The sequence below is a fragment of the Copadichromis virginalis genome, linkage group LG1 (assembly GCF_057382275.1).
Source record: "Copadichromis virginalis isolate Kocher_CV1m ecotype Utaka linkage group LG1, C_Virginalis_male_GT1.1, whole genome shotgun sequence".
Lineage (NCBI taxonomy): Eukaryota > Metazoa > Chordata > Actinopteri > Cichliformes > Cichlidae > Copadichromis > Copadichromis virginalis.
In genome coordinates this window covers 33,025,367-33,040,391 of record NC_140618.1, presented here as the reverse complement: position 1 = coordinate 33,040,391, position 15,025 = coordinate 33,025,367, and the positions used below count along the sequence as shown (strand labels likewise).

The 15,025-nt window shown below is 38.2% G+C and overlaps 1 protein-coding gene across 1 annotated transcript; it reads left to right on the top strand.

The window, feature by feature from the left end:
• Positions 1-1,830: 1,830 nt before the first annotated feature.
• Positions 1,831-14,372, top strand: apip (APAF1 interacting protein). Its single transcript, XM_085460295.1, has 8 exons — positions 1,831-1,914; positions 4,380-4,448; positions 5,687-5,787; positions 8,152-8,200; positions 8,294-8,411; positions 9,168-9,303; positions 11,355-11,522; positions 13,712-14,372. Exons 2-8 carry the CDS (start codon positions 4,383-4,385, stop codon positions 13,809-13,811), a joined length of 738 nt encoding a protein of 245 aa, XP_085316421.1. The 5' UTR covers positions 1,831-1,914; positions 4,380-4,382; the 3' UTR covers positions 13,812-14,372.
• Positions 14,373-15,025: the final 653 nt, after the last annotated feature.

Here is a 15,025-nt window from a genome sequence, read left to right as displayed (position 1 = left end):
CAACAAGATAGAAGGATGAACTGAGGGAGGAGTGCCTGTGTGGAAAGGCTTCAAGCCAACAGATAGCGTGTTCAGACTAGGCGCACAAATTCTTATGAAATAATCTGTAAGTTTCTGACTTCAGGTAAAACACAGGCACTGTTGTGCATTTAAGGGTAGCAGATGCTGTATAGTCTGAACAGGCAAACCATATAGCTGACAACGATGCTATAGGCAGGGGTAGGCAATTCCAGGCCTCGAGTGCTGGTGTCTTGCAGGTTTTAGATGATCATTTGATTCAGGTGTGTTGACCCAGGGTGATATCTAAAACCTGCAGGACACCCGCACTCGAGGCCTGGAGTTCAACACCCCTGCTATTGGTAATGAACAATAACAAAGTTATTACATAAAGCAGTACATGTCTCTTTCACTCCCTCTCCGTTGCGCTAAGAAAAAAACATGCTGTTATGAATACATTTTCTCTGAAAATCGCCTGGGTTGATGATACTGTGGGTTTATCGGAGAACAGTATAGATGGCAGGATTGCACATGAGAACCCCCACCTCTCAACAGTCTCCAAACAACAACAGCAACGACCAACAACATAAATCAAGTGTTCCCCACGTTTTGGCAGAAGATTTCTTTCAACATAACATCTAATGTTTGTGGATGCTGTCCTGACTTGCACTACATTTTCACAGCTCTGTAGGGCTGCACACTATTACAGATATACCTTGTTATGTAGTATAGTCTTTATACCAATATGTAATTTAAAAAAATTTGTTTCATTCTTGCACATCTTTGCTTAGTTGTTATCCATATTATCCATATATCCATATTATATATTATACTACATTATACACAGCATAGTATAGTAAAGATTCCGGTACAAATGTGCTGAATGAATTAAACTGCACTTTGATATTCTGGTGTGGACTAATAACTGTTATGTCGGTGCATTGGCATGGTTACTCTACTTTTTATGGGTTTAATTTAATGCCCCATTCCAAATGGGGTTCTCACCCCTTCCTACTACCACAAAAAGCTTACATTGGTAAGCAAAACAACCTATGATAGATATAGGACAATACTTGACAATGCATTGGATGCATACTAAATGTTATAGTCACAACTTTGTATATCAGTGTACAGTGATCCATTGAGAAATTTAACTCATTTATGAAAATTCTCTAGCCAGAAATAGTGAAATGTGTGATTTTTTTTGTTTTGACCTTACAGCAGTGTAATTTTTACACTTAAATTGACTTAAAAGTGTGTAATTTTTCTGTTGCAGCTGCCTACTTTATATTTATATATACAGGCATACTCAGTTCAGGGAATAAACTTAAATTAACATAAACCTTTGAAAAAACGTATACATGCTTAGCCACAATATCTTATTGGACGTTATTGCAATTTGTGAAGATTTTGTCTGTAACTAGACAGGGCTGCATTTTGATATGTGAAAAGCAAACGTGTCAGTCAAGAAAAAAGTGTCCATAAAGACATATTCCTTCAAATATTTGTTTCTTCCTATAGTTTTTATATACACACTATTTTGAAAAAAAGAAGTGCGCCCTAAATTAGTGAGTAACCATATATAGTAACTTCACTGGGCCTGATTTACAGCATAAAAATAAACAGTTTTGAAAAAAGTCGCACAAGTGAAGAAAAAAACAAGCCTAGAGTTAGAATTGACAATTTACATATACATTTCAACTAGTGCCCCATAAAGGGTTAATACTTTTTGTTTTGTTTTATTTTATTCCCCCCTGCTCGTATAACGCAGATGGCTCTGCGAAAATGTTTAAATGCCAAAGTTTATGAGCCATCACATCCGGTGTTGTGTATTTGCACGCGCGCTTGTGCACGTCGCGTATTGATGACGTCCGAACGCTGATATCGCACACAGACTGATTTAGCACCAAAAGTCCAGTAAGTGGGTGTATTTTACACTTTTATTTTACTGATCTTACAGAGTCGAGGTAAACGAGTCGTTGTTTTAACGTTTGACGACGAGACTTCACGCTTCGGGAACCATTTTTCGAAGCTATCGTCACTGCTACATGTTAGCCATAGCTATTAGCACAAATGGTACAACTGCAAACTTTTCGTGCAACCAGACTGAGCTCAGCCTCAGGAACTTAGTTGATGAACTCCCCTAATCCTCCCTTGTTTGAGATGAACGAGCATCTTCTCACACTGAATGCTGAGTTGTGAGCATTGCGATAACATATGTTTCCTCGAAGAAGAAGACTTTCATATGTGCTGTCACTTGTCAAAGTTAACATCAAAGCTATGTTTTGCACTGCAGCGCTGTCTAATTATTCCTGTCGGTGTAAACTGACTCGGATAAATCAGATTTTATTGTTTTCATCACAGTGTAGCAAATGGTATATGTTCGACTTGACAATATATATTATGTAGGTTAGCAAGCAGCCTGTATTTCATTGGAAACTGCAACACAAACCGAAAAGTCACCTGTGTAGTTGTGGTGCACAGGGTAATGCTTGAGGTGAAATGTAAAGTCCACGTATGTTCTTTAACTGCATTTATATTGACAGTATGTATGATTTTAGAAACTGAACTGAAAAGTACGCCGTGGTTATATATGCTCTATGCTCAGGGTTAAGTTTATTCTTCATTTTAGTTAGTTGTTATTTAGTTGTGTGAAGGGAACCTGCAAAGTAAGAATTTCATTGTTCTGCGTAACCACTTGTGTTTTGCGGTGTATATGACGATAAACGTCTTGAATATAATGGATTAGTTAATATTTGATGTGAAAATCTGCATATCAGAAATGAATGACAAGGCTGATAGAAAATATATTAAAGGTTTATCCTTTTGTGTTTTATTTTCCATAAATATATATGTATTTATTTATTTATTTCTCAAACTGGAATTGCACATTTACAACAACCTTTAAGTAATTGTACTGCCAGTGTTTGGCATGTGGCATAAAATAGGCTTTTCCCCTCTGTAATAGTAGACCGGTACGTAACTACCTGCTATGCAAGCCAAAAGTTTTACTGCACGTTGAATCGCAAATGCTAGAAACATGTATGTATATTATGTTATTTACCGCTATGTCTTTCTTTCAGTGCAGTTAGAATCTCAGATAAGCCATAAAACAAAGCTCCTCGTTGTGCAGTGTGGAATGAGTTTGTTACAGTCTTTAATAGGAATCTGTGTGTTTTTTGTGGTATTTCAATAATGTGATATAGAAGAATGTTTGAATAAACAAGCACCTCATTATGTAAAAGTCCCCTATGGAGGAAAAAAACAAACAAATCCCTATCCCTTATATATTTACTTGAAATAAAGGTTTATTATTTATCTCTTTCTTGAATGTCTGTGACATAAATTTACCTTTCCATGTGAAAATGTAGGAAGCAAAGACAGAAAGCAACTTTTGGCCATTTTAATTTTTAATTTTTTTAATTTTTTTTTTTAATTAAAAATTTAAAAAAAAAGGAAAAAAAAATACAGGACAGATGGACTTTTAGTGCTGTACTGCAGAATAAAGGAAACAGTTAACTGTAATTAGTGTGATCCACACTGCGAAATTCATCCAACATTCAACTTCAGCCATTTCTGGATAGCTGTAGCTTGCAGACATCAGTTACAGTTAGGTTATGCAACTATGTTAAACCAGTGTGTTAATTTGTTTTAGTTGGGTGTTAATATTTAGCAAAAGATTTGCTAAGAAGTTCCTTTAAAAAAAAAAAAATCATCCATTAAAAGTAAAGGCAGTCACAAATAAAACAAACCGTTCACGCAGTGCTTAATGCCCGTGCAGACGGTGTGACCATGGGAAGCTGTAAATATGAAAGACTGTCTGTCATGGTCTGCTTTGCTGATTGCTTTTCATTTCCTCATTGACGATGTGTCTCCAAATAAAAGAAACTCCTTCGCACTTCATCGTCAAACTAATGATAGTGCTTTCTATTTATTAATGCCAGTGCCATGCTGCTCTCACTCGCCTGTGCTGAAATGCAATATAAATCATTGTATTTGGTTCTGAATCTAGTGAGGCATGGAAAATTTATGTCTTAATGAAAGAAAAGAGCCTAAATGCTTGCATAATAGGAAAATACATTTAACAATGTGTTTTCAAGGGATTTCAAGCTGGAGCATAACCTTTTACATGTTACTCAGCATCTAAGATTGATCAAAGGAAACCACATGTCAGTTCTTGGAAACTGACATGTGGGAGAATAAAGAATAAGGGAAATTAGTCCAACTGTAATTCTTTCTTCTTCCTCCTTGATCCTTTTCCCTTTTGACCTTAAATCACTTCGCTCTTCCTCCTTCCACCAAATAAAGTGTTACCGATTACGTTGCCCAGTTTCTGTTGACATTATGACACATCTTTTAAATGCCGTTAACTGTTTTGACAGGAGATGTCGTCTTTTTGCGGCACCGGCGATGACTTTCAAGATGCAGGTCAAGAGACCACTGAAAAGCAGGCAAGTGTAGTGCGTGACATGAGAGATTTTTATTTATTTATGTTAAGGTATTTGTATAAACTGAAGTCTTCTAAATGCCTTTCTTAAGCGAGATGGTGATTAAAAACTTGTGAGAATTTGAAAACTGTTACAGTAAAATGCAAAAGACAGGAAGTTAATGCTGCTAAAAATTATAAAATAAAATAATAAACATTTTAATTGAAGTTAATTATTTTGATGCACTTTGTGTTATCCTTGCTAATACAACAGTCACACCTTGGAGCTTAGGATGTATTAACTGAATTAGTTTGAAAAATGACTCACCCACGGGCTAATAAAAGGAGTTGATTGTGTCGGTTTTCTAGGTGTTGCACTGTGTGTTTTAGTAGCTACAATTCCAGAGTACAAGAGACTTGGCAGCAGATTTAGAATCAAGTTTCAGTCACATTTATATTTCTGCATCACTCACTGAATTCCAGTGACAATGCAGAGAGTAGTTTGTTGGTTGTAACTTTACAGCTGAGCTTCATGCGTGATGTTAGTGAGGTAGACGGCTTAATGATGTGCGCGTTTAAAATCTATTGGCCCAGCTGAGGGTTCGAAGGGTGCTGTAGTTAAAAGAATCGGTGAAAACGTTTGTCTTCGTAAACTAAATCTATATAATGTACATTATGGATATATAAAATGCTGTAAGCCTGATTTTTATGTCATTTTTCTAATAAGGTTAATGTATGAACTGCCATGATTGATATGGTTGTAAAGCTGTCAAAAAAGAGGACTTTCATTTTTGGTCTTTATATGCAAATAATTTCCTATGAACTGTTGCTATGGCAATTTGAAGTACTGCTTACAGACATAAATTCCACTGTTAATGTAGTTGCCACATTACTAAACCTTGATTTGCTACAATAAAAAGTGATTGTATCTTGGTATAACATTAAAAGCAAATAGGCTACTGGTAGTTGTAATTTAATTGGTATTTATTTATTCTTTTGTGCCAGGGAAACAAAGCTTCATATTGAGGTGGGGAAAAAAGTATCTGGCTCTTAACCACCCTATCTGTGAATATCTAGTTAATTTTATCTTTATGTGCAAATACCGTTCAATTTTAAGTATCAGCAGACACTGAAGTTCGCCGTGTAAATGTTGTAGCGTTCAAAGTTTAAAATGCAGTGCATGAGTTTTTACTTTTCTTGACACTGGCTGACGCAACGTGTTCAACTGTTGTTACTCAAGTTACACTTTTGCGTCTGTTACAGGACAAGGACCATCCACGTGTCCTCATTCCTGAGTTATGTCGGCTCTTCTACCAGCTGGGATGGGTGACTGGGACGGGTGGAGGGATAAGTCTGAAACAAGGGTTCGTATGTAAATTTTTAATTTTTTTTCAACTTACAATGCAGAGCATTGTGAAATATTGGAAATGTTGAGGCTTATCCTCTGTTGCTCATCTGTGAAGGATATTTCCTGTTAAAATTACTGATTGGCACACTGTTAATACGAATGTCTTTGGAAACGCCGAAGATGCCAAAAAATATTTTTTGTTGGTGGATGTGTGTGCATGGCAGTGATTCAGGATTCGGTGAGGCTAATAGGGAGTTTGTTATATTAGTTTTGACAGTGTGTGTGAATCTAGGTTAAAAGCAGAAGGCCGTAGTTTTGCTGTAATGAAACAGAATTCAAACCGAAGGCTTTGACAGGTTATTACAAGCATCTTTGAACTATGTTGTCTTGGAAGGCAGCTACAAAGAAAGCACCTCCCATTAGCAAATCTCTTTGAAGAGTGGAATGGCAGACATTTATTTAAGCCAGCAAGGTAACTTGATGAAACTTCCAGTGAAGCCAGATAACCATTCAGCCACAGCTTCATGCACACTGGCAACTCTAAAATGATTTGAGGGAGAGTTTTCCATCTTGTTGAATGATTATACCTTTAGATTCAAATAGAAAATGAGCAGTTGTAAGCTCCACTTTGGATCATTCCTCAAAAAGCCTGCAGTTTGACAGAATAACTATCTTTCAGTTTGACTTTTTTTTTTTTTTTTAAACATCATACCCCGCCCCCCCCCCCCCCCCCCCCCCCCCGCCCGCCCGCCAAAAAAAATAGGACACATTTGACGCAGGCTTGTGTCATTACAGATGGAGTATGCCGTGGTAATTTACGGCCATGACATTTATCACCTCAGTGCATTTTGTGATGATAAAAAGAAAATATCACCAAACAACACAAATCATATGTATTGGACCTAATGTTGAATCGATCAGGCAGCCAGAATACATTATGCAGTAGTGTTGTTTTACACAAAAGTGTGTTGTTGTTCGGGTTTTTTTTGTTTGCTGTAAGCGCAGGGCTGAATTTTAAGCTCTTCTGCCTTTTTCTCCTGCCCCCCACCCTCCTCTTCACAGCTGCTTTGGTTTGACTCAGAAATGACTCACAGCCTGAGGCAGCCTCACCGAAACTTGCACTCAAAATCAATAAGCTACTCCTCTATCTGGAAATGTTTGTTGCTAGATAAAGACGGGAACAATGGTTCCATCTACTAGACTCTATTGGGAAATGTCAAGGCACAAAACATTTAAGCAAAAAGAAAGGTTGTTTCAGAGATTTTGAGGGAATCAGCTGAGTTTCTCTATTTAACACTGCCACTTGCATTTGTTTGCATTTCACTCCAGGCTTTGTTCCATCAGGTCTTGTGAACAAGGCTATAGAATACCAGGTTTTCTAACAAAGAGAATGCTGTATTAGGGAAATGTCACATGATATTTACACACATAACAGTTGTGATATTTACACTGCAGTTCAAAGACGGTTCCAAGTAAATGGAAAGGCAGAGCAATAAAGTGCTCCAGCTGAACGGCCAAACTCTGAGCCAACTTTGTGTTTAACTGGTGGAAAAAGAAAAAAGTGAAATTGGATTGCAAAAGTCTTGAACCACCCCTTTTCATATTTTTTGTCCTTGGATATAGTTTGATTCCAAGAGACAGACTTTCTTGTACGTCTTGGAAATCATTTGTTCCAATTTCTTTAGGTGAATCTACAAAAGATGGTACAATATAAAGTGATTTTGCACCAGTGACGTGATTTCTTAAAAAAGCTATTAAGTGAAAACGTATGTCCACATGGTGCGCAGTGTCATTTAAAAAATTTGAGTAAACTGGACAAGTAAAGGACAAAAGAAGCAGCTGGCTTAAAAATGCAAGCAGATGATATTCAGCAGATAAACATTTTTTTTGAGTCATGTCCTTAGGAAATAGGAAAAGCAAAGACTTGATGCAGGAACTTGGAGATGCCTCTAGCCCTCAGTTGGTCCATGTAGTGTTTGCAGAAGACTCGTCAGAAATGGTTCTTAAGAAAGGGAAAGGGTGGAGAAAAAAAGGCTGTGGTATACAGGAAGTGGACTAAAAATGCATGGGGACAGCTACAGCATTGTCTTCTGCCATCTGTAAAACACAGTGGAGGCTGTGTCTTGGTTCAGGGCTGCATTTGAGCCAGTGGTGTTGGAGATTGTGCCAAAATTGATGGAATTATGAACATGGAAAAGTAACGTCAAATTTTGAGCCGCCATGCAATACCTTCTAAATTTAAGTTACTAGTTTTTTTTTTTCTGACGTGGAAACCCTTAGTTTCTCATGGAGTTATGAAGAAATAACTTCTAGGTTCACATCAGAAGGATGTACTACGTTATCCTCATGATATTAACTGTATTTGCTGTAAAACTTACAGAGACCAGATCTACATTGCACCATCAGGTGTTCAGAAAGAGAGAATCCAGGTGAGGAGACTGTAAGTGGTGTGAAACTTTGTTCTGCCCAATAGAGAGCAGATTGATGTGAGTGATCAACAGTTTTGAAACTCTGTTCTTCAGCCAGAAGATATGTTTGTTTGTGACATGGAGGAGAGGGACATCAGCTGTCCTCCTGCCTGGAAGACATTGAAGAAGAGCCAGTGCACACCACTTTTTATGAACGCCTATACTATGAGAGGTTAGTTGCTCTTTGCACAATGCTTACCACCCACGTTAGCCACTATTTGCATACACCAATTAAAAAAAGAAAAAGATCTGTAAGTGATCTTTTAAATGAAGCAGTTCTTTTAGTCTGAGTGATGATTTAGTACAGCACACAGAAAAAAGAAAAGACTTCTTTAATTACAGATGTTTTCTAATTTAAAAAGCTAAATGAAATGTGGGAGTGGTGCATGCTCCTGATTCATGTACTAAATGCTGTGATTATGTTCACTTAAGTGGGTACACCGTTTTGTCATGGAAACAAAATTCAATTGTAGAAAACCATAAACTCTCAAGAAGTTTGTTCTGTTTTTATTTATTTTAAGTCAAGTTTCCTTTTGTTTGTTTGTTTTTATACCCAGAAAGGTTTCTCTTTTAGAGATTAAATGTGAATTGACGAGCACAAGATTGTCTACAAAATAAATGTCTTCCATATGGAACAGATTTTTTTAGCAAGCAGACAAGCTCAGACTCATGAAAGCAGTATTTAATAAAGGAATTGTAATACGAAGCCAACCTTTAATGAAATAGCCTACCCTATAATAACTTTAAAAGAGATCCACAACATAAAACTATTACAGTTTAAGTTGTAACTTAAGCATAGTTTAACTTGAGGTCATTGTTAGGGGAAGGGTACAACTTTTTATTTTATTTTAAATTATCGTTTGCGAAAGACTGTACCAATAGACAACACTCACACATCAAAATCTCCTCTTCCTTTGCTAAAATACAGGGGCACAGGCAGTTATACACACCCACTCGAAGGCTGCTGTCATGGCAACGCTGCTCTATCCTGGCAAAGAGTTCAGGATAACACACCAGGAGATGATCAAGGGGATTCGTAAGGGCACCTCAGGCACAAACTATCGGTATGTAATCAAGCAGCAAGGATTAGTGAAGTCCAACGAGCTTCTAAGCATTTATTTATTTATTTATTTTCTCATGGTGTAACAAAGTTGTTATGCAAATATGGTCACGGAAAAGGAGTAGAAACACAAACTTGAATGAAGTGGTTGACACTAGATATGTTAAACTTGAGGCTACGTATAGACCAGGGGTCAGCAACCTTGAACACCCAAAGAGCCATTTGGACCCGGTTTCTATGCAAAGGAAAACACTGGGAGCTGCAAATACTTTTTGACATCTAAAATGAAGATAACACTGTATGTATTGTTTTTTACCTTTATGCTTTTTGTGAACAACTAAAGTGTGTTGCTTATGAAATCCATGAAGTGCTACAGAGAAAATTACATTTTATTTATGTAACGAACACATTTTGAACTCTTAAAGAAATATAACAAAAAGGAAAGACACCGAGCTGAACTAAAATGATCCAGCAAACAAAAACTGCTGTGAGCCGCCACCCTTATATCGGAATAAAGCACTATGCTACTATGCAACGGGGCGATCGTGGCTCAAGAGTTGGCAGTTCGTCTTGTAATCAGAAGGTTGCCGGTTGGAGCCCCGGCTCCGACAGTCTCGGTCGTTGGGCAAGACACTTGGGCAAGACACTTCACCCGTTGCTTACTGGTGGTGGTCAGAGGGCCCGGTGGCGCCAGTGTCCGGCAGCCTCGCCTCTGTCAGTGCGCTGTGGCTACAGTGTAGTTTGCATCACCAGTGTGTGAATGGGTGGATGACTGAATGTGTAAAGCGCTTTGGGGTCTTTAGGGACTAGTAAAGCGCTATACAAATACAGGCCATTTACTAAAAAATGAAAAATAAATATTTGTAAAATTCTGCATAAATATTATTTACTTATATTTATTTTACCTGGTAAATGTGTGTGGCGGGGCGTGGTCTGCAGTGCATAATTGGCCAACCTGGGGTTGAAAGTCTCTGTAAATGCATGGCGTTTCAGCGTGTATACCGGCTTCCGCGAGTGTGACACTTATTTTGAGCGACGAAAAATAATAAAATATAATTTTATTTTTATATTTCAAAATCACAATAATCTTCCAATTTAGAACTACAAGTTTAAAAAGAACTAACACAAAAAATACACTTCAGCTAAGTACTTGTAATTTATTTTCCCAAACCACGCGGAGCCGCAATAGAAGGACTGAAGAGTCGCAGGTTGCCGACCCCTGGTATAGACTATTTATTTTTATGTTATCCAACGTATCCCAAACAAACTCATGAGCTGAGAACAATTACGGTAAATGAAGTGGAAACCTGTCCAACGAGAATGATTAAGTCGAGGCAGGGTTTTGGCACAAGCTCGTGTACTTTCAATCTGGCAGTAGAAATTTCCAGCATTTGCCTAGTAGTTCAGCGAGCTTTCCGTGGAAACATGTTTGGTTTATTGTTTTGGTCGGGGTTAAGAAAAGCATAACCGCAGTATGTGCTGAAGAGGGTTTTTTTTTTTTTTTTTTTTTTTTAATATGTTGGCTATTTATACATCATCATCTTGCCCATGTTTATTGCCATCTCTTTCCCAATAACCCTGATGTTGGTCAGGAAACCTTTTATGCAGTGTTCATTGTTATGTACTGATAGCTATCTAACCACACAGCTGAATGAATGAAGGAAATTTTGGCACCATGGTTAAACCCTGTTGAAATAGGGTGGCAGCAGATTATATTAAATGATGAACTGTTTAGCTTTTAACATGCTGCACAGGTCTGAGGTTGTTTTGTTTAATCAGCAGTCTAAAACCTGGTTATAAAATGCAAATAAGAGAAACAGCAACTCCTCACAGGGTTCATGCTCAACTATTTTAAGTTCAAAGCTTGATTTACCCTCACTGTGTTGCCTCCTTTTGATTGCCACCCAATCAAAGATTCTGGCAAGCTGATGGCAGCGTCAGCCTCCGAGAACAAGCATATAGAGCATGTATCTGACTGTACTCTGGTGGGAAAAGGGTGAAAAGGAACAACTTTAGCAGTTATCAGCCTTTGTGTCATTTGTCATGTTTACACAGGTATGATGACTTCCTGGTTGTGCCGATTATTGAAAATACACCAGAGGAGAAGGACTTGAAAGACCGGATGGCTCGGGCAATGGAAGAATACCCAGATTCATGTGCAGTTCTTGTCCGCAGGCATGGTGTCTATGTGTGGGGCGAGTCGTGGGAAAAAGCGAAGACTATGTGAGCATTTATTTCACTGCACTATTCCACTTGTTGCTATAAACATGATAAGATATGCAAAACAAGACTTTTGATGAAGTTTTTGACATTTCTAGTATAGTTTGTCAAACTTTCCGTAGAAGGTGAATTGTTAAGATTTGGAGTTTCCATTAGGGTTGTCTTTCACCATGAAATTTTAAGTTGTTGTAAGTCATACATACGTTGTCCAATCAGTCCAAAACCTCTTGTGGTTAATGAAAAGATAGCCCGAACATATCTACATATCACTAATGAGCAGTGTTGGGTAAGTTACTTTAAATTAGTAACTTAGTTACATTACTAGTTCTATCAAAAGTAACTCAGTTACTTCAAGTTACTCGTTACTTTCAGAGTAACTAGTTACTAGGGAAAGTAACTTTGGTTTAACTCAGAATTCTCTTGTTAATGTGTTGCTTCCGTAACTGGATACCCAGCAAGATTGCCAGTCTTCTAGCTTGCTTACTTGCCACAAGTGCACTGTGCCACCTACCAGTAGAAAGGAAAAAATAATGTGCACATTTCCACGAGAGAAATCCCACGCCTGATTCTATCCTAGCCATTCTATCCTCGCTTTTTACATGCAACACAAAAAACTGCAGTCGTGGTGCTTTCGATTGTACTCAGAACTCGGAAATTCTGCCTTCTGAATAGGAAGATGTAGGTAACACCAGACTGCAGATGAGCTGCATACAGAGCTGGACTGGGACAAAAAAAATCGTCCCGGGCATTTTGACTAGAGACCGGCCTGCCATTATAGGAAAAATCATAAAGCCTTTGAATGAAAACAAACACTGTTGTGACTGTGATGTACACTGTTCTGATGGTATATATGTATCAATCTATCAATCGTTTGTTGTAAGACTCAGATAATTATTTTTTTAAAAGTGAGACATTTTAAATGAGAATAAGAAAGTATTTCCTTGTGCCCCCCTTTCCCTTTTAATGCCCTACATGGACCCCTGCCAACACTTTGCTAGACCCGCCCCTGCACAGTTACCAGCTTACTCAGAAGAGCCTTCAGATCTAGATGATGCTTTATGATGAAAAATTTGCATTTTCATTTAACGCCATGCCCCGGCATCATGAAGAATGGCTTTGAAAAAGGAAATATTTTTGAAACCACTGCCTCAATATAACAGGAAGTTCACTACTTTGAATTTAACAGGTTTTTGCCATTTTCAGACCACAGTCACAAAGGCAACCCTCTGCCAACCTCTGGTTGCTAACGAAAAATGTGTACTCCCAAGTGGTTGCTGGCTTTCATCAGGTGAAATCTGTCTCAAAGATTGGTTTCTGATTATTTTAGAAGTCCTGCAGTCGGCTATAGTTTGCATGCAAGACACTGACTTTTTTCTGAGTACAAGGGAATGTTTTCCAAATTGATGGAGCATGATGGACTTTCACTTTCAAGGTGAACGTTCTCGGTTTCCAGTTCATCACATTTTTCAACAGTTTCAATACTGCTTGGCAAGCTGTTTGTTTGCCGACAAGTTGGCATATTCCAACCAATCTAGTGGTGACCATAGCCACATGCTAGTGTCCAAACCTCCCCTTTGATCACTGTTCCCAACAACCAGTATGCAACCAGCTGGGTGATGAACACTTTTCCCTCCTGACTGGTTGCCAAATGGTTGCTGACCATTCTCTAGGCCTGTGTGACAGAATAAACACAATAACACCCCATTTTGATTGAATCTTATATACTTGTTCTTTGGTTAGTTTAATCTAAAAGCTTTTGTTATGCTAACTTGTAAAAATTTCGAGGTTTTGTTGCAGGGCATGTCTGTGGCAGCATGGCAAATTTTGTCAATGTCAATATTCACTGATATAGTTTCACCTGTTCTCAACAGGAATTTGGCATTATGTGATAAACATTATCAGAGATACAAATGTTCATTGTTTGTTCTACATTTGATATACAGTAAAATATAAATAGCGGGTGCTCTAAAACGCCACCTAGTGGTTACATGACGTGATAAGCAACTAATTTGTACAACACCCACTTAGACTCCAGGACTTAAGACTTTTACCTGACTGCACAAATCCCCTCTACTAAAGTGCAAAGGTCAGACCATCTCTGCTTATGGCTTTATTTATTTATTTTGTGTCATAATCTTGCAAAAGCATATTAGTTTTAATAATTTCTGTTGCATCTTTCCTGTGTTTTCCAGGTGCGAATGCTACGACTACCTGTTTGACGTTGCAGTCCAGATGAAGCAATGTGGACTGGACCCCTCAGCCCTTCCAATGGAAGAAAAAGGAATAGTTTGATATTTGATGGTGCTTTTCAAAGAGACATTTGTGGCAGAAAGGTTAGTGGAGTTCAATCAGGAGAGCAGATTGTAATCATTTGCCTTTCATGCCAGCCTGCTTCAAATTTGTTGAAATTTGATGGTAAGGGTAGATTCAGGGTTGAAGGAGATTGAATGCCTGCGATCTGGAAGAATCTGAAGGAACACTGTGAAGCACTGTGGGACAACTCATGAGTGAGCAGCTGTCAAATCAATGTCCTTAGGTTCAAATGTTTCTCTATTCAAGTCTGACTGGACTGAAATCAAGGTCTCGGTGTATGCCAGGCATGAACATCACGCTGCATTTCACTGACTGCTTCAATCGATTTAGAAAAGAAAAAAAAAAGCCAATAAAATGTGTAATTGTGTAAAATAAGTGTAGGTTTTCTGTTTCTTAAGTTTTCGGCTATAGTTAAATAAAATCCAGTTTTCCTTTCTAAAACACGATCTTTCTCATGTTAATTTTTCAATGCAAGCCCAGGGAGACACCTGACGTTCTGTATATGTAAATAAAGCACATCTTTAACCTATAAAAAATACAGCATAGACAGAAATGGCTGCTCATTTTTCTCAAACACTGTTTACCAAAAGTGACCACATGTTGGATGAAAGAACTCTTTCTGTACCCGTGGACGTTGTTTCGCTCTCACACCACCATTCCAGGAACAGGCATGTGCATTTGTGTGCAGGCATCTCACGGCGTCTGCGGATCCTCGCACAGCATGACTTCAGTCGTCGGCATACTCATTTCTCATGAAAGCCAGAGCTGTTGTTCTTTTAACAAGCTCCCTCTGCTGCCACTATCCCATTGTTTCCACCGCTACACTCATTCAAAACAGAACACTGTCAAATGTGCCGCAGGCTTATTTAAAATTGGTGAAAACAAGAAATGTACAGAAAACATAAACAAAAATATTCTTTTGTGTTGCACCAACGCTGCCAAGACATCCCCCCCCCCCCCCCCCCCAAACTGATTAATGAGGATCTCTGGTAAGCTCATTTGCAAAAGAAACCGAACACCAGCCTGTAACACAGAAAATGACATTCTGAAGCTCACAATGTCAGAGACACAATGTCTCAACGGAAATGAGTTCTCTGATTTTTACTTCTTTCTTTCTATGCAGCTGCTGTTCAGTGATTTTTATCTATAAAAAAATAAAAATAAAAAATCATTCGCATTTAAAAACTCAAAAG